Genomic DNA, 21,871 nt, shown 5'->3' on the forward strand with positions numbered 1-21,871 from the left:
TTCATACTTTAGATGCTCCATTACTTTAATATTTACTGTAGCTCTTTGAAATGGGATAATGTGTTCAGATGGCTCCAAGTAAAGGTTTGTAATTGCATTTCATGCAATCAGAGAAGAAATAATGGAAGAAGTTGATGAGAATGAGGAAATAAAAATGACAAACGTCAAACCGTGGGATGACGGAACTTCGATATTCATAAATATTCAGCTTCATCTCTTTCCAGGTTTGGTTTTATTCAAGGCTTTTACAGTATGATGCCAAAAAGGGTATTTTTCTCCCTTACGCAATGCTGCGTAACTAGGTTAAGCCAGCTTATGCATGGTGAATAGGTGTATCTAACGGATGCCCTCCCATGGACACTCAGGGGACTGGAGACTGCAGAGGATGCTATAAGAATGCTGCACATATTCTCTGCTTCCTCTCCTCCAGGTCTGTGGGTGACCTGACAGTCTTCCGCAAATTGACTGTGTCAATATCATGCAATCTCTTGACAAATTTCACACTGTTATTTACTAGTTTCCAGCATATGAGGTCTCATTTGAAACACTTTGTTCTTTCGAATCTTGTTTGAAGCATACTATAAGCACATGGATAAAGTGCTGTGTATGTGTGTGCATGCTATGTAGAGGCCAAAATCTGCATGTGCTCTACTCAAAATGGTACAGTTAGCAGAACTTGGCTTAGTTTAGCACCCTTTATTGAATTCATGTTTTTTTTTTCAAGGAAGGCTAAACCAGAGGCATAATCATTATACACTGATTTAACATAATGTCTTACAATAATAATTGCAACACTGAAATCTAAGAATAAATATATGCACAGATCTATCTTTGCCTTTGTGAGATAGACCATGAAAAGGTACATCTGTAGACATGATCAATAGTTCCCAAACTTTTACATATTTTGACCTTACCTTGGTCCATAAAACCATTCCTTAAGTCCCAATAAAGACAATCTACTCAATTTGAAAATACAGATTCAACAAAGCAATTAACAGTTATACAATAACTGCAGTATCTCTATTGCTGAAGGACAATTTTCAGTTAAATAAAAAATATCTCAGAAGTTTTCAATGCAAACAAGTTAAAAGCCAAGACCGCACGCCCTGCATTCATATGTATAATTTGAGTCACATGTTTACCAACATCTCAAAGTCTGGAAACAGTTGATTCCTTTCCCTCCAATTTAAATCTATGTATTTTAGATAAATAAAACTGTGATACAAAAATACTCATTTACAACATTGCTGGCTGCTCTTATGAAGGCACTTTAAAAAATCTGAACGAGGGATTTCCTCCAGAGCAACTTGAGGGAAAACCGTACCATCGTACATCGCATGAATTCTTTTTCCATCTTACCATTTTCATTTTGGATGTGCAGTCTTACATCTGACATGTCTTAGAATTGATATGACCTCTCCAGCATATCAATGTAATCCATCTTTGTTTTGAGTCTAGCCCTCAGCTCAGGGTAATCACTTTGGGTTTGATGAGGACATCCTGTCCTTGTCCCTGTGGCGTTTGTGATCATTTGCTTTTGTCTGGTATCCTGTTTGGCATGTGGATACTCTGAGGGAGGGTGTGTGTGTCTGTCAGGCAGATTGCTAAACTGGGAAGTTGTGCCAAAAAGACTGTCCACTAATCCCACCTTGGGCGTGGGACCTTGGCTATCAATGACAGTCGGGCAGAGAATTCCGTTTTCATGGAAGCTGGCAATGTCACCACATGGCACGCCAACAGTGACAATAGTGTTAATGGGGGAGCTGGAGATTGCCATGGTCCACTCCTTTTCCTTCTCCACCAGCGTTCTGTAGTGCGAACCGCTCTCTTTTGTCTCTGAGAATGAATGCTTCTGCCCTGACTCCTCTTGTCCGCTTTTGTAAATGGAGTTGCTGCACATGTGTGAGGAGGGAGCACCGATGCTATCGTACACGTGATTGGAAGGAGGAGTCTCTGGTAAGGTGGGTGGCTGTTCTGTGAATATTCCACATTCCATCTGAATGCCTGCCAGGCCCACTTCCCCTTGCTTCCTAAAGGGTAGCTTTTCTCGCCTTTTAAGAGCATATGCGCAAAGAGCTGCAGCAGCAAAGAACGCAGACACAAAAAGAACCAGCAGGCTGAGAATGAGAACGGAGAGGGGTATGGCACCTTTCGGCAGGTGCGGCCCCACCTCAGGGTATGTAGTAACAAACCCGCTATCTGATTCGGCAGGAGACAGCGAGGACTGTCGAAGCTCAGGGCAAATCACTTCAGAATTCAGAGAGCGTAAATCTTTTCCTGAGACTAGCTCGGGGGTCTTACACACCACTTCTCCGACTATGACCACTAAGCTCAGCGTGTCCAACCACTCTTTGAGAGGGATGATGTCACAGGAGCAGTCCCAGGGGTTCTGATTCAGGTCGATCTGGACGACAGCATGCAGGTGTTCTAGAACACCGCTGACTGGGAGGCAATGAAAGTAGTTGTTCCGCAGGTTCAGGCGTGTCAGCGAGGTACCTGCGAACGCTCCCATGGGCAACGTTTGCAGGAGGTTGTTGTTGAGAAAGACTAGCTGCAGGGAGGGCATTAAACTGAAGGCAGCCGGCTGGATTTCTCGTATCTCATTGTACTCAAAATACAAATACTCAAGGCTGTCCAAGCCATGGAACATATCAAGAGTTAACTTCACAATATTATTACCATTCAGGTAAAGGCTTCTCAAATTAGGGAGATTAATAAAAGCCCCCTCTTGGACGTAAAATATTTGATTGTTTCCTAAGTGCAATAAATCAAGACTGGAAAAATTCCAAAAATCAGATTTGTGAATTCTCTGAATGAGATTTCCACTTAAGTAAAGCTTCTTAGCGTTCAAGGGTCGAGGCATTAACTCAGAAATGTTCCGAAACCCATTTTCCTTACAATTGACTGTCAAACCAAGGTCATTAATATGCAAGTTACAGGTACATCCAATGGGGCAAATGATCGGTATAGGCGGCCTTGTCTGGTATCCGGCTACAGGCGGCTGATTAGGGAACACACTACGTGGTGTTGGTGGTGTCTTTGAGGGCCTGGGTCGTTTTGTTGGCTTTGGGGGTCTTTCTCTTTGTTCCATGGAGGAAACAGTGTTTTGATTGGGGAAGACTATAGATGAAGGCTTTGTAGGCCTCACCCTCCCTGTGTAGAATGGTAAGTGGAGAATGCTTAGAATTGACTCAATCTCGGCTTCATTCAATAAGGGACAAAGTTCACTGCGTTTGATCTCTCTGAGGTCCTTCCCGTGGAGGTGGAAAGGATACTCGCATGTGATCTCACCAACAACTGCAGTGTATGGAATCCGCTCCAGCCAGGCTTGGAGCTGGATGATATCGCAGACACAGTTCCAAGGGTTCTCTTCCAACTGGATCTCCATAAGACTGCGACCGATATATTCCAAAATCCCTTTATAAGCCAACGTCTTTAGTCGGTTGCCTCTCAAGTCAAGGTGCGTGAGAGAGACAGATCTGAAAAGAAACGCCGGCAGCATTGGTATTAAATTGTCATTAAGGATGAGCACTCTGAGTTTGTGGAGATTTCGGAAAGCCCCACTGTCTATTCTCTTGATAACATTATAGTCAGCCTGAAGGTATTCTATACTCTCCAGTCCGAGAAATGTGTCATTCCGGAACACTTCCAGTTTGTTTTCGTGAAGGTACAACCTCTTCAGGGAGCTCAACCCATTGAAAGCCCCAACATGGATATCCTGCAGGGCATTATTGCCCAGATTAATGGCCACTGCATTGTTCAAGTGCAAAAAACTGTTGAAATAGAGCTTCCGTAAAGAGTTCTTCTGCAGGTAGAGCTTGAATGGTCTAAGCCATGACTGTGAGACTTGGCTAATATTTGTAAATCCTTTGCTATCACAATGAACATGAAACAAGCCTTCCTTCACTTCGCAGTAGCAGGGCTCAAAGCAAGGCTCATCTATTTCTTCTGAATCATCAAGTAGAGGGATAGGAGTCGTCCATCCAAGTGCAATTGTGCTTAGCAATGTAACCCACAACATGCTTTCACCAAAAGCAGGCAAGTGCATAGCCTCAAGAGCTCCTTCACTGCACTGAAAAAAATACAACAGTTTTAGTGGCGTGAATACATAGAGGATGATGAACACTGCTCAATCCAAATGATGTTGACTTTTGACAAGTTAGTTGTGATATGACTGTAGAATAGGGGAGGCCATCATCTATACTGTATGACAGAGCGGAATGCAGCTTGGCTGCTTTGACTGCAGTTTTTTTCTGCAAACAATATACTCGAAATATAGAATAAGGCTTCAATAACCAATGTCATCAAATGCACCAGAGCTTAATGTTGACTTAAAAGTATGCCTGCTGCATTTGTTACAGTGATATTGAGAAGAAGCAAAATGTGACCTAATCCATTTAAAGGCATCATACTTCTCTAGAGGTTTCGCTTTAGTTTCCAAATCAACTAATGACTCTGGAATATCAATTTGACCTCCATGGAAAATATTTCTTTCTCCCCTCCTCCAGGAGCACCTATTAGCTAATGTGCACAGCAGGGCACTTAGGAATGTGATGTAAATAAGACCTAGGTTCTATTGATTACTGAAGAAGTATATGTGCATGCAGGTCATTGAAATAATGTAGATCTATCCAGCTTTGAACTGAGTATGCAATACAGACATATAAGGAAACCATTCAAGCACTGCATGAAAAAGATTAACTTATGGAAGCTGAACACAATGTTAATTAGCTAACCAAGAGCGATTCATGCCATTATATTACGCTGTCAGAGACACAATTAACACACAATGATAATCCAATGCGCTAAAATGCAATCTATTCGCATTCCCCTTTGTCTGCCTTTACCACCGCCCGCGTCCGGATCCATATCAAGAGGCATTAACTGAGCAGAAATGTGCGCTACTCACTCAGGTTGCTGCAGTGGAATTAAAAGAGCAGAAGATGGACCACTTTAAATGATGCTTCTTGCCATGTCACCGCCGCTTCTTCTTCTTCTCCTCCTTCTCCTCTCCGCTCTCGTGGTGGAGGCAAATAGGAGAGCCGAAGACGTGACAGGACTGCAATGTCTCAGAAAGGTTTGCTTTAGGATGCAGGTCCGCTCCCCTGACGAGCGCTCAACAGTGAAGACAGCGAAGGCTGCAGTTCAGCACCACTGTGAGGACTGATGATGAGCGAGATCTTAGCACATTTCGGCAACAGTAAGAAAAACTAAGCCGGTTCAAGTATGCAACTTGGCATTGAAATAAATCACAGGATGGCGCTGCCTCGGACTTCGGTCTCCAAGTAAAATATACTGAACCGAGAGCGCGCCCGCCCGCACGCAGCCCTGCTATGAAACGCTCCAAATATGCTCGAGATGTTGAGAAGAATATGAACGCAGCAGTCGGCGCGCTACACATCGTTTCAGGTTTAGCAGGGCTTTTTTTAAATGCGCTTTAAATATGTTACTCTCGCTCTCCTAGACATATTTGTTAGATTTGCGAAAGAAAGTAGTTTGTACCCATAATGCGTAATGCGGGTTATTTACTTTGTATCACAACATTCTCGTATTATTAAATAATACTGTAACTGTTCCCAGAGCGATGAGGCTTCTTGGGTTACTTATTCATCATCCTTCATGGTATTAGGGCCCTAACAATTTAATGAAACCTTATTTTGGTTACCATGGAAACATAGTGCCATCTGCTATTGCGCAACAATGTGGTGCTTCATACATGGGCATGTTGCTTATTTAGGAACTGAGAATGAACAATGTTGACTTGATGCCCACTTTTGCTGATTTCTCATATGGCTGATTAATTATCTTATAAATCACCAGTTAATTACTTCATAATGAGTTTGTCATTTGACAGTGATATGCACAGATAAATAATCGTGATTTCTCATCTGACCATTTTGGTTTATTGTGGAATATACCATGCTGCAAGCTTCAATCACGGTTTTGTGCATTAAAACCAAAGCAAACGGCTAATGAAACCACTAAATTCCTCACATATATCCGAAGGAATATTCTGAACACACAAGCATATCGACTTTACTTTTCCCTTTATTGTGAATTTCCCACAGGTAACAGAGAATCCGCAGCTAAAGCTAGTTAATACTCTGTCTCAGCAGCTCTCTGTGCCTTTGAGCATTAAAGCATTTTCCTGAAGATCCTTAAAAAAATCTTTAATGCCGTCACACAGATCAGGGCTACAGATCTGAACATGTTCCAGTGAATTAGCTTGCGACAGCAGCTTCCCTTCTCTTCTAAAGCCTGTTAAAGGTGATTAAAGCAGTGTTTTTCCCATCAAATTGCTGAAAGACTATTTACCAGAGCCCTTTGAAGAAAAGAAAAGCTGAAAAGACACAAACAAACAAATTATTAGGAATTGTGGGGTTGAAATTATGAGGCTTTATACGACTTTATTCACTATTAAAGGTATGTTGTGCTGGATATCCATTTTTTTGCAGCCATCATATTGTGCAGGAGGAAGAAGGCACAGTGATTGACAAGATAGTAATGGGGTCCAGAAACCCAACCGTCTCTGAAAACTAATGCCAGATTCTGACCTCAAGCATATTTCAATCGTCTTCAAAGAAACAATTCAATTTCCGTTCCATAATAGTATAATAGCCATGAATGGTTTTCACATACTGATCAATTGAAGCAAGTAATTGTGTGTAATTAATATTATTACAAAAGATTAGCTTTGTTTGAAGAATGATTATATTGAGGATTTACATGATTTCCACCACCTTTGACTAATTAACAAATCAGTTCAAGCACTCTGTTCAATTATAAATCCCCCTCACATGAAACCAACAAAGATTGTTTGACAAAATCAACTGTCTCAATTTGCGACAACTGAAGAGACCCAATTAGAGGTGTAATTTTTCCAAGAGAAAAATAAATAAATAAATAAAAATCATGAGATGTAATCTGATGGTCAGGCCATCTGAAGCTCATTTAGCCTGAAGCTGGTCATTAATTAGAGCTTTAGAAAACAGATGATGAAGGGCGTAGCTGACACTGAAGTGCTAGAAAGGGGGGGTATCTGGATCCACAGGTGCTGTTACTATTTAGTTAGGTGCACCTCGTGGATACCACAGAGCAATGACCCCTCTCCTTACACACATGGACCTCCACCAAGGACGGTCGGCCTTGAGCAATAACCAGTGTTAAGCTAATTAAACTACCCTCCTATTTTAATTAGGATATAAATCAGTTGCCATGGGAACCTGTCCTTTGGAGTCCCTATGTAAACTCCTGGTGGATTAAGTGCAGTGGATGAAGGGTGCTATTTTAGAAGCCCTTTTAATTCATGCAGCAGTCACATGAATGAACACATAAATGCAAAAAATATGCATTTTATTTTTTAGAGTTATTTTTTTTATATAAAATAAACAGATATTTGTTATATACATAATATATATATATATACATAATAAAATTTACAAAACAATCTGCCTAGCAACAACTCAAACACTGCAGCAATGTTACAATAATATTAATACCAATGTGCTCTGAGGAAAGTAGCACTGGTTCAGTTATCAGATATACAGTGTTGCCATGGACGACCGCAAATAGTAGGAAATATCTGACCGGTGAATGCCGTGACTGAATCTTATGTTAAATCATGTTAAATATTTCCATAAAACCACTAAGGACCATTCAATAGGGTCACTATAAGTAAAGTGGGACACAATAGCATAATCATCTATTATTACGTGTATGTTCATCCATTAAAATCAGTATTCATTTCTAATATAGAATAACATTTCCACTGTCCATGTTGCACAGTTAATATTTTGTGTTATAGTAATCATTTTGAGTATACAAATTTGTATAGCCATACTTTTATTATCCTTAACATAAATCAATGTTATCACAATGACTTTTTCAGTGTCTCATCTGTTTGTCTGTTCGAGTGCATTTCCTTGTCAAAAGCATCTTGTTAAAAATTGAAACCCACCAGACCTAAACTCCAAATGTTGTGACACAGCATTTCGCAAAACAGGAGTAGTGCTCCAAGGGAAATCACCTCTTATCATGTGAAGCATCATACTTGAAATGTTAAAAGATTACATCAAAGCAGCCACACACTAAATGAAGCAGAAAATAAGACACGACGAGAGCTCCCCCTACTGACGGAGAGAGTCGCAGTCAGTCATTACATGAGACTCAAACACAAGCCAACTGGTCTCATCCACAGCAGCAGCAAAGATGTGATATGTGACTGAAAACACTGTGTTAGCCTACTCTTAACTCTTGAAAGTCGTATAATGACAGTTCAGCTTACCAGTATAACTGTTCCACATCTGGTTGTCATGGTGTGGTATTTATCATTCATTCTCCTTTCACATGGTATCTGTTGGTGATTAAATGGAAAGGAATAAAGGTTCAAAAGGACACTTAAGCTCTGCCTGTGTATATCAGCTTACTGAAGTATGTTTGCATGTATCTGATGCATTTAATTACATTTATTGGGATTATTTGCTCAAGATTCTTTATGTAAGCAGCCTGTTTTACTGTTATAAAAATCTCATTTTGATTTGCATTAGAAGCTTTTAATCAGAATTTAGTCTTAATCGTTGGACATATAAATAACAACATCTGAACGAAATTGCATATTTTGCTCAGTTTGGCCATCTGAATAAAACCAATGTGTTTTTCTTCCTCAAGTGTGAGCTCCATATTCTCACTGAATGATACTTTATGAGCCATAAAAGCCTGATGTATCAAATATGATACAAAACAAAATCTAAATCACACACACATACATTATATATATATATATATATATATATATATATATATATATATATATATATATATATATATATATATATATATATAAAACTTTACAGGATTAACAATGGCTTTAAAAGTTTGGTAGTCAAGACAATCTTAGACTCATCATCATTACAGTTCTTCTAAAGGTCATATGAATTCATAAATGTGTTTGGGTGGTTGGTGTATACTGTATAGCATGTCCATAAACTTTTCTTATCAAAATATAAGGTTAAAATACATGTATATTAATAAGGGAATGTGTATATTTAAGTTGCCACGAATACATCTTGAGTTATATACATGTCTTACCAATTCTGTACACCCTTTTCTTCAGGATGATTTAACTCCAAAATCCCTGAGTATGTATGCACGCTTGTATTTAACAAGTAGCCTAATTGATTTAAGGGCGACTGGATTATAGTCTCTGGGATTTACTAAAAGATAGAAAATAATATAGACATGATGTAATTACAGTTTCGCCGCTAATTTAGTAATCGGTGGTGGACTGACAACTGTAAGAACCTCCACAGACCACAACATAAACTTGCAAATTGCTGAGACAGACAAAACAGCATCATCTAGCTATTTGCCTTAGCAAGGACTTTGGCCAATCATAGATTCGTGGTTTACTACGTCTATGACCTTTGACGAATCAGAACTCTTCTTGTTGCATAGACGCAAGCTACCAGTGACAGGCTGCGTGCTGTAAGGTTCGGCTGACCCATCATCAGGATAGCAGGTATGAGACTGCGATGAAACTTGGCTAACTTTGTGAAATAATGTGAGGGACTGATCACACTTGGATGCATCATATTTTAGACGAACTATCGAAGTTCGTTTAGTAACCATAGCAAGCGAATCAGACGTTTTTGGTTTATATTGTGTCACTATGTAGCAGATTAGCTTCATTGTAGCACAGTGGTGATACAAATATATACTGTCAAAATATGTATCTGAAGTTAAAGTATTCCCTCGTCAAAAGACAGACCCGACTCATTCCATCATTCAAGCTACATTACAAAATGTATTTATTTTTATGGTCACCCTGTTTCTAATATACATATCGTTTCTTTTCGACTGACAAAGTCAGTATTGCTCTGTTCAAGGCTGCGCGTACGTTTCACCTGTTTTGTAGCAGAGTCATAAACCGCCCCGTTCACCTCAACGCCAGTGCTAAAGTAGTATCATTGCTCAAGATGCCCCAGACAAACAAGTTCAAAAGTGCTGGAGCCAGCAGTGCTGCTCAGTCTGCTGGTCCAGACCGGGGTGAAGCACTCAGAGACCCCAACGCACCTCCGGGGGACAGTGGTGGAGATGACAACCAAGGAGACCCTCAAATTATTAAATCTCCAAGTGACCCCAAACAATACAGGTAAAGTCCACATGTACAGATTTTAAACTGTGATAACTAGGTTCTATTGATTAGCATAGTCTCGTTCATAAAGTGCCAAGTGAAACCTTTTAAAAGATCATTTTACATTATGAATGATATTGTATGTTGGCACTTAAGGACAGGGAGTTCGCAGAAATATGAGATCACACAAGTAAAACACAAGCTCCAGTTGCATTTTTTTGAGTGTGTAACACAACCCTGCATGCAAGTGCTGATGACTAAACCAGCTAACAGATTTTTTTTCTCTCTCTCTTTTCAACCAGATACATTGAGCTAAGTAACGGACTGAGGGCTCTCCTAATCTCTGATCTGAGTGATTTAGATGGGAAAACTGAAGATGATGAAGATTCAGAAGAGGAGGAGGAGGAGGAAGAAGAGGAGGGAGAGGAAGCGGAAGAGGAGGGAGACTCGGGGGAAGGAACGGATGAGGAATCTGAAGAAGAAGGGGACAGTCAAGATAGTGACTTTGAGGAGCTTGACGAGGACAACGACAGGAAGAAGAAAAAGGGATCTGAAAAACAGGTTTGTGTTTTGTTGTCTAGGGATTCAAACTCTGATACTGGCTGCATGTTATTTTGGTTGAACATATATTAAAGTCAGCATGAAAGAAAAATCCTACTTATCCATGTTTCCTTCTTTCTTTCTTTTTTTCCCCGCCAAACTGTCTTAACGATCTTCCTGCCAATCATTTTGTCCACTTAAACCCAGCCCCTTTCTTACAGTCGACTGAAACACTCATTCAGTTCTACCTCCATCCAGTCAACAACTGATAGATACAATCTTGCAATACAATACAATACATTACATACAAGTCCACCATACGTTTTTTTTCTTTTTTCTTTTTTAATAATCTGCTCCATTCGGACCTGTCACTGCTTCCATTTCATTGTGACTTGAAGGATACATGATATTTCTATATTTTATCTTTATCAGTATTGGATATTTTGTTATATTTAATTTAATGGCACCTGTTCATGTAATATTTAGCAAATCTCAAAATGAATATTCATTTGTCATTACTGTACATTATAATGTTTTGATGTCTAAATTCATTTGTGGTATTTAAAATGACTGATCTTAGTTTGTAGTGTTTTTCTATTTCTATTTAGACAATGTAATATAAAACTAAATTATCAGTTATAATTTTTACATAAACATATCAGCTTAAGTGTGTTGAAATGATTTCAGTGCAGTTTAATTATTTTTTCCTTTTTCTTTTTTTTGGAAATTAGTCTGCAGCGGCCCTGTGTATTGGCGTAGGGAGTTTCAGCGACCCTAATGACCTACCTGGCCTTGCACACTTCCTGGAACACAGTAAGTCACACCTGCAGTTGTTTGCCATTACTGTATTCAATAATGCTTTGTTCTCAGTGATAATGTTTCAGTCAAACGTATCTCTCTACTTATGTCCCAGTGGTGTTCATGGGCAGCGAAAAGTACCCTTCTGAAAATGGCTTTGATGCGTTCCTTAAAAAGCATGGTGGCAGTGATAATGCTTCCACTGATTGTGAGAGAACCATTTTCCAATTTGATGTCCAGAGGAAATGCTTCAAAGAAGCCCTTGACAGGTGAAGCAGCTCTAAAAAAAAAAAAAAAAGTGATCGTATTTTCTAACCAAAAGCATTAAAATAAAAACAAGCACATTTCTTTATATGTTTGGTCATACATAAGCTTTAAAATAACGTGATTATCTTTTTTAATGTTAACTCAGATGGGCTCAGTTTTTCGTCTGTCCTCTTATGATTGAAGACGCCATTGATCGAGAGGTTGAGGCTGTGGACAGTGGTGAGTAAAGCATTTATATTATGTAGATTAAAAATATTCTTGATATCTCAACTGTGAAGTTTAACAGCCTAATGTGTTTTGTTTGCTACAGAATATCAGCTTGCTAAGCCTTCAGACTCTCACCGTAAGGAAATGCTCTTTGGCAGCCTAGCAAAGCCCAACCATCCCATGAGCAAGTTCTGCTGGGGTAAGTCAAACATGTCAAAAGCTGCTTTAGAGTAGCTTCTGGGTTTATTCTAAAGTTGTTGTTGTTGTTTTTTTGATGGTCTTGTGATTGTATTTAAGGAAATGCACTGACCCTGAAGACTGAGCCTAGGGAAAAGAATATCAATGTTTACAAGCGGCTCCGTGAGTTTTGGAAAAGGTACTACTCTGCCCACTATATGACCTTAGCTGTGCAGTCTAAAGGTAGGTACAGTATGCAGGACTTAATTCGGATATGGCATTTCTAATAGAAAATGATCCTAAAATCTCTTCTACTCTTACCTTCATAGAGAGTCTTGACACCCTTGAGGAATGGGTTAGAGAAATCTTCAGTCAGGTACCCAACAAGTAAGCTCAATCCAAGTCCTATTTGAATATCTGTAAAATGTGAAAATATTAATGTGTTTAAAGAGTTTCTCAATGTCTTTCATAATATTAATGCGTTTATTTTTAATGAGTTTCTCAATGCCTTTCAGTGGGAAGCCAAAACCTGATTTTTCAGACCAGTTGAGCCCCTTTGAAACACCTGCTTTCAACAAACTTTACCGAAGTATGTAGTAGAACTTAATGTTCAAATGAGGTTTAATGAAACTCTAGAACCTACAATTAATGTTTTGTTTGTTGTTTGTTGCAGTGGTGCCTGTTAGAAAAGTACATGCCCTCACCATCACATGGGCTCTACCCCCGCAAGAGAAGCACTACAGGTTCAGTCATCAGTCATTTTACTTTCATTCATAAAACATCTTTCAAAAGTGCTGTTAAAAACAAATGAAATTCAAAATTGGGAGTTTTTTATTTTTTATTTTTATTTTTTTAAAGTCTTTGTTCGCTTTGAGGGCATCTTTGTATATCCATGTCTTTGATATGTCTCACCTCAACTTCCTTTATCAGTAGCAAATATGTCACAGAACAAAACTGCACTCATAAAAAAACTTTACATATTGATTTTGTATTGGTCCAATATGGTCTGTATTGGAATGCCAATATTATTTCTCAAAAATTATGCTTAACAAAAACTCTTTATGTTGGTCCTCAGGGTAAAGCCTCTGCATTACATTGCTTGGCTGATTGGCCATGAGGGAACTGGAAGTATCTTGTCCATGCTTAGGAGGAAGTGAGTCTTTTCTCTCATGATTTGGTTTTTAATAAATGGCAAGGTGGTTCTACTTTCATTGTAACTAATCTCTACATGTCGCATCAATTTTGCACTTACCCCAGAAACTGGGAAATTTAATCTCTTTCTCTCGGTCTAGGTGCTGGGCTCTAGCTTTGTTTGGCGGAAACAGTGAGACTGGTTTTGATCAGAACACCACCTATTCAATTTTTAGTATCTCAATAACTCTGACTGATGAGGGCTTCCAGAACTTCTATGAGGTCTGCAAGGGTCATCAGTCTAGACCTTCCATTCTTTTACATTTCTGTGATCCTACACTACTAGTGCATGTCAAAATTATGCATTATATTTACAAGCATCCTTAAGATATAATATTGTTTTCACACTTAATGTCATTAGAGAAATATGTGGGGAAGCTGAGAAACTAACAGCTTAGCTAGATATGTGTAAAATCGGATTACAAAGCCTCTGAGGCACAAACACACCCCTTTTCCATCCTAAATTATAACGACACGATTGCTGTAAAGTTTAGTCCCACTCAGAATAAATGCATCCATGGTAATTTGGATGGTTTTCTTCGTTCAGGTTGCTCATCTCGTCTTCCAGTATTTGAAAATGCTTCAGACTCTTGGGCCCCAACAGAGGTAGGCCCCTTTACCTGAAGTTTTTTTTTTTTTTTTGGTTGGGGGGGGGGGGGGGGGGGTAAGCGGGTGTTGGTTGTCAACAGTTCAGAAGACGTGAAATAGTGCGTGCATCCGTAATAAAACGTGCCTCACTTATTCAAGCCCCGGAGCCGTGTGAGGGACGTTTTATTACAGATGCACGCACTTTATTTCACGTCTTCTGAACCGTTGACAACCAACACTCGATTTTAGCATGCCAAGTGAAAGAAAATCTTTTTTTCTCTTAGGTGATCTCTGTTGCACTGCACCTCCTCACACCAAAGAAGGCTAACTTGCTCCTGTTGTCTCCTGAGCATGAAGGCCAGTGCCCACTCAGGGAAAAGTGGTTTGGGACTCAGTACAGTGTAGAGGGTTTGTACATATTTTCAATTCAGTTTAAAATACAATATTCAGGATGAGAAGTTAAAGTTTGATATCTTAGAATCTGTGTCCGTATTAGATTAGTCTGGAAGTGAATGTCAGAATCCAGTGCTGAATTGTAAACATTGCAGATTTACTTGTCGCAATAAGCTCAATCACAAAATTATATAAATTTACATACACTTAAAACAAGCAGCATTAATGCCAGTTTGAAGTGAATGTGCTCTAGCTTATCAAAATGAGTCAGTGTAGCCATTGTAGCTTTAAAAGAATATCTGATGCCAAAATTAAGAAGTACCTTGGTTGTGTAGGAGTATTTTGGTTTTGAACATAACTGCAGGAAAGCATAACTGATATTAGTATACTAGTAGATTGTAGGTGGTTACTCAAATGGGAAATACATCTTAAGTCCAAGCACAACAAGCTGTTTCTGCCTGTTGCTTTAGTAAAAGGTTTGTTATTTCTTACTCGGATGCACTTGAGAAGTTGACAATTTTGAAAACTGACATGCTTATTGGAAGTAATTATTTCCTGGTTTAAAATCTACTTGAAATGTATTCTTAATTAATCTTAGGGTTATCACATTATGCAATAAATACCATTAAGCATTTTTCCTCTATATTGTGCAACTCTGGAGACAAAAGCACCATGATTTTTTTTCCCTTACAGACATACAGCAGCACTGGAGAGAGCTCTGGGCAGGAGATTTTGATTTAAACCCAAGCCTTCACCTACCTGCTGAAAATAAGTTCATCGGTGGGTGTCTTCAGTTGATGTCTTTTAATGTTGTTGCTGTGTGCTGTTTCTGTAGCCAGTTTCAAGACCATGTGCCATTGTTCTTGTGTCTCTTTTCACCTCCAGCCACTGATTTCACCCTCAAAACCTCTGACTGTCCAGACACAGAGTACCCTGTCAAAATAATGAACAATGACAGAGGGTGTTTGTGGTATAAGAAGGACAACAAGTTCAAGATCCCCAAAGGTGTCATTGTGTTTGTCTCTACACGCAATATATCATGTCTCCGATGTCCAATAGCAAAATAGATTGAGTGGGAAGTACGAAAAATCTCTTTCTGTAACTCTGCTCAATTACCCAGCTCACACTTACGTTTTATCTCTCTTCCTGCAGCATACGTGCAGTTCCACCTTATATCACCTGTGGTTCAGAAGTCTGCAAAAAAGTAAGCTGAAGATCATGTGAAAACTTAGTCGTTCGAGCAGATCTTTTAAATGCTGTAGCCATGGAAAACCCATCTAGCTATTAGTGTGTCTGCTCAGGTCTTGGGAATCACTATCTCTAGTTTCTATTCTTGTTCATCCACTTACCTTTCCATCTGACCTTCTCTTTTTGTTCTCTCTTCTCACCTCCACTTAGCCTGGTGCTTTTTGACCTGTTTGTGAATATCCTGGTGCATAACTTGGCAGATCCATCCTACGAGGCTGATGTGGCCCAGCTAGAATATAAATTTGTTGCAGGGGAGCATGGTCTTGTCATCAAGGTTAAGGGCTTCAACCACAAACTACCGGTAAGTAACAAGCTCATATCAAGTTGTATACAGAAAATGGTTTAATAAAAAATAAAAAAATTCTTTCATTTCTGACATTTGTTGCAGTTGCTGTTCAACCTGATCGTGGATTATCTTGCTGATTTCTCTGCTGCTCCTGATGTATTCAGCATGTTTGCAGAGCAGCTGAAGAAAACCTACTTTAACATCCTCATCAAGCCTGAAAAGCTTGGAAAGTGTGTCTCCTTCACGTTTTTCCTTTACTGCACTTACACTTTATAAACACCTATAGCCCTGCCCACAAGTAGTGGCATCGTACACCGGCACTCTTATCAATTTTTTTGTTAATTTTTTAAGTTTTCTTTAATTTAGAAAATGCAAATCTGATGGATGATGGAACGATCTGATGGAATGCAAGTCTTTCAAGCATATTTACAGCGTTTTTACACTGCCATTCTATGGTTTGCAACATTCGAGCATGTGACATTTCTTTCTTGCAATTGTGATTTTGTATAAATAAATGCCACCTTATGCCACCTTAAAACATCTGTCTAAATACTAGTCTATACACTGCCGTTCATAAGTTTGGGGTCAGTAAGATTTTTTAAGAAATGTTTCTGAAAGAATTCCTTGCTCACAAAGTCTGCATTTATTTAATAAAAAATGCTGGATAAAAACTGTAATCTTATTACAATTTAAAAGAACTGTTTCCTGTTTTAATATATTTTGAAACGTATTACTATTCAAATCTGCATTTTTAGGAGCCATTACTGCAATCTTTGTCGCATGGTCCTTCAGAAATCATTCTAATAAGCTGATTTGGTGCTCAAGAAATTTATTGACCCCAGACTTTTGAATGGTAGCATGTGGCACGTTGATGCAGCTTCTACAGTGATGTAGTGTCAAAACTGCTCTAGAATAGGCTAAATGAAGCATGATATATTTGGCTTGGAACACCATGGGTCCCACTGCAACCCCCGCAGACCCATATGCCAGCGTCTATATAGCTGTTGCTATGTATTTCTTTTCAAAAATGCATACCTCCACTCATCACTCTCTGTCTGTTCATATATGTCTCATCAGAGACGTGAGGCTTCAGATTCTAGAGCACTCTCGCTGGTCGACCATTCAGAAGTACCAAGCTGTGCTGGATGGGCTCAGTGTGGACGAGCTCATGGAGTTTGTGAGCAGCTTCAAGTCAGAGCTATATGCTGAAGGACTAGTGCAGGGAAACTTCACTAGCACTGTGAGTTTTCTCACATTTTATATACACATTGCATGTATTTGTTTTTCAAGAACATTCCAGGTTCAAAATATCCCACAATTGCTTCTGATAGATCTTACCTTGTATTGATGTACACCTAGAATATTATATAATACTTGTAAAAGCAAAAAGCTTTAATTTTACTGTCAGAACTAGTTAATCTGTCAAAAAACTAAGATTTTGACATTTTTAATTTCTCATCACCTGTAGGAATCTATGGGATTTTTGCAGTATGTTACAGAGTAAGCACTTTTATCACCAGTTTATTTTGTATAGCAGTACCACAATTTGAAAAAAAAAATAGAAAAAGTTTTATAAAGCATTTGTTTTTTTCACTTTCAGCAAATTGCAATTCAAGAAGCTGTCAGTAGAGGTCCCTGTTCTCTTCAGAGTGGTAGAGCTTCCTCAGAAACATCATCTGTGCAAAGTGAAGTCTCTCAACAAGGGAGATGCAAACTCTGAGGTCACTGTGTATTACCAGGTAAAACTTGTTTTGTGATTTAGATCAGCAAAATGGACAAGACATCTAGGCATATTCACCTTTTTTATGTTGTATTCCTAAATTAGCAGTGATTGTCCCTAATATCTGCCTCTGTCTTTTGGTAGTCTGGTCCTAAGAACCTGCGTGAACACACTCTTATGGAGCTACTAGTGGTGAGTATGACTTAGTTTTGGTGGCTGACTACAGAAGGGTATCGCTTACAGTAAACATTACTGTAACTTTATACATGTATAAAAAGTATAGGAACAGCTGCCCCATGGTTTTTTAAGCAATCAAGTCAGTCCCTCCTGCCAGATTAAAAAGAAGTTCTCAATTATTGCTCTCTAGGGCGCTGAGCACACACATCTGCATGGCCATAAGCTCAACTCATCCACTTTACTTTTATACTGAAGACTGACTTTGGATGCTGTCCAGTTCTCTGTCTTTCTCAGCAGTTACTTTAGAACACTGAGTCGGCTCTCGTTGTAAAGTGTAATGTACTGTTCTAAAGGTCCAACGATTTATTTATTTTTGACGATGAATCGCTGCTGATAACAGCTTTGGGAAGTACCAGATATCGACTGAAACAAATGTTTTTTTCATTTTCTGTTTTATTTTAAACTAAGCAAATGTTATTTTTCACACATTAAATATAGCAATTTTAAAAGCTATTAACCAATTAATCAGAAATTCTTACTCCTCTGCACCTTACATCAGCTAAATCCAATATCAGACTTCTGTCCAATTATACTGCTGTGGCTGCAGACTAAAGTATGTTCATACAGGGGTGGCATTATATTAACTGTTTTTTTAACTCCTGTTTTATCATTTGTATCTGCTGTGTTGTAGATGCACATGGAGGAGCCATGCTTTGACTTCCTCCGAACCAAAGAGACACTGGGGTAAGTCTGTGGTGCAGAGATGACATTAAGACATTTATCTTGCTCCAGTTGCTGGTTTTCATTAGTTGTACTCCATCTGTTTTCATAGATATCATGTCTACCCAACCTGTAGAAACACATCAGGTGTCCTTGGATTCTCAGTCACAGTAGAGACTCAGGCCACCAAGTTCAAGTGAGTTCTCACTGTGCATTTTGGTTGCTGTTCACTGCTGCATCAGAATTATCTGATTTATGTGCTGCAGCTGCTGCCTTTTGACTTCAGAATCATAATTAACCTTTATCTCCACCTCTATCTTGACTAAATTGCAGTGTTACTTTACACTGATTGGCTCTTTTTATTATTTCTGAAGTGAAATACAGCCTACACTGAATGTTAACAATACATCCACGTACTTCCATCATGCATAACATCTTATTGCTTCATAAATTAAGTCTATCTTATAATGTTTTGTTAATATACTGTATATTAGGGCTACCACAGTAATAAATATAAGGGAATTGTGATTTTACACAAGTCATGTAAATGGAAAAAAAGTCATAAGTCATAGAAACTTAGAAATTTATGTAGTTGATATTTGCAATAAATTATTTTCATTGTAAAATATTTCTTTAGCTAGAAAAAAAAATTGTTTTCTATTAAATTACTTTTACAAATCTTCACAAACCACTGGAAAAATAGAACTACTGTTGGGGTCAGTAAGTTTGTTTTTCTGAAAGAAATTACTAGGATTATGATAAAATTATGACAGTTTCCACAAATATTAAGCAGCACAACTGTTTTCAACATTAGTAATAAGAAATAAGAAATGTATCATAATCATGTGACACTGAAGACTGGAGTAATGGCTGTTAAAAGTTCAGCTTCACATAAATTGCGTTTGAAAATGTGTTCATGTATTATTAATGTATTCATGTATTTTTATCAAATAAATGTTACCTTGGTGAGCATAAGAGACTTCTTTCAAAATAATTTTTAATGGTAGTGTAGGCCAGTAAGTGTGGGAACCCTGATATGCTAAAACAGTAGTGCATTTTAAAAGTGTTTTCTCTCGAGTTCAGTTTACTGTATGCTGCAAAAAAAGGCTTCCACATATAGTAAATAATGTAAACCATTAATTTGGGCTCTGAAATATTTCAGAGTGGTGTTAAATGAGCAAAACTCTCTTTCTGCATTCTAGCACTGAGCTGGTGGAGACAAAGATTGAGGAGTTTCTGGTGAGCTTCGGAGAAAAGATGAACAGCTTGAGTCATGAGGCTTTTAAGACACAGGTGACTGCTCTCGTCAAGCTGAAGGGTTGCGAAGACACCCATCTCGGCGAGGAGGTGAACAGGAACTGGACAGAGGTGGTCACACAGCAATACGTCTTCGACAGACTCAGCCGAGAGGTGAGGAGCCCTGTTGCACATGAGCAAAGGCTGACAGTTCAGCAATGTGTTAATGATGAATTGTTCGTTAACATGCTTTGATACAGCACTCTGTGAACAACCAGCTTCTTTGGCAATGAATGTTTGTGGCTTACCCTCCTTGTGAAGGGTGTCAATGATTGTCTTCTGGACAACTGTCAGATCAGCAGTCTTCCCCATGATTGTGTAGCCTAGTGAACCAAACTGAGAGACCATTTTGAAGGCTCAGGAAACCTTTGCAGGTGTTTTGAGTTGATTAGCTGATTGGCATGTCACCATATTCTAATTTGTTGAGATAGTGAATTGGTGGGTTTTTGTTAAATGTGTGCCAAAATCATCACAATTAAAAGAACCAAAGACTTAAACTACTTCGGTCTGAGTGCATTGAATTTATTTAATACACAAGTTTCACAATTTGAGTTGAATTACTGAAATAAATGAACTTTTCCACGACATTCTAATTTATTGAGATGCACCTGTATATGCATATTTTCTGTTTATATATATATTTTTTGTATTTTTTTAATTTATATCTATCAATTACTTAACTTAAAACTTTATGATATTACAGTAGATGTTTCTGTAGCTGTGAATATTTTTTGTAATGGATTTAAAATTGTGATGGAATTGCAAATTATAATCATATGCCTTTATTAATGTACACACTCAGGATTCTTTTCTCATTCAAATTAATCTGATTTAACTGATCTGATTTAATCTTTTAACTGATATTTGTCTGCTTAGTAACTTTTTAACTATTATTATTTTTAGTATTATTTTCAGTTTTAGTATTATTTTTTGTTTTAGAATTTATTTTGTGTATTTACCAAAAACTTAAAGAACTATAGGATTTACGAAAAGTTCTCCTTTTTTTTTTTTAAAGAACTAATTTCCTTTGTGTATTGCAAATCTGTTTGTTCATATATTGTTTAGTAAATATACTGTCATAGATACCAGTCTGAATTAGGGCTGGGCGATAATGATAATTATCGCGATATAATTTTCCTCGATAAAACGATATGTTCGATAAATGTTCGATATAATGTTTATGCGCCAAAAGCGGAACGAAACAGCGCAACTCATTTAAAGCGCGCCACACAAGACCCGTTTATCCCATCGGATCAAAGTTCAAACTGTTGCGCGGCGCGAGCTCACTAGAGCAGATGCGTTTACTCGGTCACGCCAGCACCAAACAGTGCTGTGAGATCCACTGCTTGAATTCAGCGATGAACACAAATGATTTAGTATTTTAAACTAGTTTAAAGCCAAACAGGAGAAACACTGTGTGCAACGAGACAGTCAGAAGGCTTTTCAATCTACACATCGCCATCATTTACCATGGATTTACTGTAGTAACACTCACTGCACTAAGGTATTGTTGGAGAAACCTGGGATATTCACACTTAATTACCATTACTCCTGTATTAAAATTATAGTACGTATTTGTGATTAAGCTATAGCATGTGTGCGTTTATACTGAATGTTTTTAGACTACTGTTTTTCATACAAATAGGCTACCTAAATAACATACGTTATATTTTTACCATTGGATTGAGGTGCTATATGTGTGGTTTTAACTGTGTTTATCATGATTTAAATGTATGCTACTATGGGAGACCAATGCTTAAAAAAAAAAAAAAAAAAAAAAAAAACCAGAATAAATTTAACCATATAAAACTGAGGTTGCTAAAATTTTTACAAATGTTAATGATTTTGATAATGAACAAATATTTACCTCTGCATCCTAACTCACGTTATATTTTTACCATTGGATTGAGGTGCTATATGTGTGGTTTTAACTGTGTTTATCATGATTTAAATGTATGCTACTATGGGAGACCAAGCTTAAAAAAAAAAAAAAAAAAAAAAATCAGTCAGAATAAATTTAACCATATAAAACTGAGGTTGCTAAAATTTTTACAAATGTTAATGATTTTGATAATGAACAAATATTTACCTCTGCATCCTAACTCGAGCTACTATCAAATGTGCATTTCTA

At 38.1% G+C, this 21,871-nt stretch overlaps 2 protein-coding genes across 2 annotated transcripts in view; one reads left to right on the forward strand and one right to left on the reverse strand.

Moving 5' to 3' along the window:
- Positions 1–1,109: 1,109 nt before the first annotated feature.
- On the reverse strand, positions 1,110–5,431 carry LOC107557370 (SLIT and NTRK-like protein 3). Its single transcript, XM_016240767.1, has 2 exons — positions 4,910–5,431; positions 1,110–4,072 (listed from the first exon to the last, which is right to left on the reverse strand). The coding sequence occupies exon 2, from the start codon at positions 4,046–4,048 to the stop codon at positions 1,400–1,402; it is 2,649 nt and encodes an 882-aa protein (XP_016096253.1). The 5' UTR covers positions 4,049–4,072; positions 4,910–5,431; the 3' UTR covers positions 1,110–1,399.
- Positions 5,432–9,370: 3,939 nt separating this feature from the next.
- LOC107558778 (nardilysin-like) overlaps positions 9,371–21,871 on the forward strand; it is a 27,200-nt gene continuing 14,699 nt past the window's right edge. Inside the window, exons 1-29 of the mRNA XM_016242461.1 lie at positions 9,371–9,517; positions 9,865–10,150; positions 10,435–10,693; positions 11,404–11,485; positions 11,586–11,739; positions 11,883–11,956; positions 12,048–12,143; positions 12,242–12,364; positions 12,451–12,508; positions 12,637–12,710; positions 12,795–12,864; positions 13,197–13,274; positions 13,414–13,534; positions 13,860–13,918; positions 14,060–14,069; positions 14,185–14,308; positions 14,987–15,073; positions 15,179–15,298; positions 15,446–15,497; positions 15,692–15,842; positions 15,930–16,057; positions 16,905–17,067; positions 17,296–17,327; positions 17,428–17,566; positions 17,692–17,739; positions 18,416–18,468; positions 18,557–18,640; positions 19,647–19,854; positions 20,447–20,448. Of these exons, the coding sequence (XP_016097947.1) occupies positions 9,975–10,150; positions 10,435–10,693; positions 11,404–11,485; positions 11,586–11,739; positions 11,883–11,956; positions 12,048–12,143; positions 12,242–12,364; positions 12,451–12,508; positions 12,637–12,710; positions 12,795–12,864; positions 13,197–13,274; positions 13,414–13,534; positions 13,860–13,918; positions 14,060–14,069; positions 14,185–14,308; positions 14,987–15,073; positions 15,179–15,298; positions 15,446–15,497; positions 15,692–15,842; positions 15,930–16,057; positions 16,905–17,067; positions 17,296–17,327; positions 17,428–17,566; positions 17,692–17,739; positions 18,416–18,468; positions 18,557–18,640; positions 19,647–19,854; positions 20,447–20,448 (2,825 nt within the window). The 5' untranslated portion in view covers positions 9,371–9,517; positions 9,865–9,974. The remainder of the gene's footprint in view (positions 9,518–9,864; positions 10,151–10,434; positions 10,694–11,403; positions 11,486–11,585; positions 11,740–11,882; positions 11,957–12,047; positions 12,144–12,241; positions 12,365–12,450; positions 12,509–12,636; positions 12,711–12,794; positions 12,865–13,196; positions 13,275–13,413; positions 13,535–13,859; positions 13,919–14,059; positions 14,070–14,184; positions 14,309–14,986; positions 15,074–15,178; positions 15,299–15,445; positions 15,498–15,691; positions 15,843–15,929; positions 16,058–16,904; positions 17,068–17,295; positions 17,328–17,427; positions 17,567–17,691; positions 17,740–18,415; positions 18,469–18,556; positions 18,641–19,646; positions 19,855–20,446; positions 20,449–21,871) is intronic.

This window comes from Sinocyclocheilus grahami, unplaced genomic scaffold (assembly GCF_001515645.1).
Source record: "Sinocyclocheilus grahami isolate Dianchi unplaced genomic scaffold, SAMN03320097.WGS_v1.1 scaffold21.1, whole genome shotgun sequence".
In the NCBI taxonomy this organism is placed as follows: domain Eukaryota; kingdom Metazoa; phylum Chordata; class Actinopteri; order Cypriniformes; family Cyprinidae; genus Sinocyclocheilus; species Sinocyclocheilus grahami.

What these genes read in the sequence shown, in the direction of transcription:
- LOC107557370 (XM_016240767.1), bottom strand. Translation starts at nt 4,048, where the DNA reads ATGCACTTGCCTGCTTTTGGTGAAAGCATGTTGTGGGTTACATTGCTA.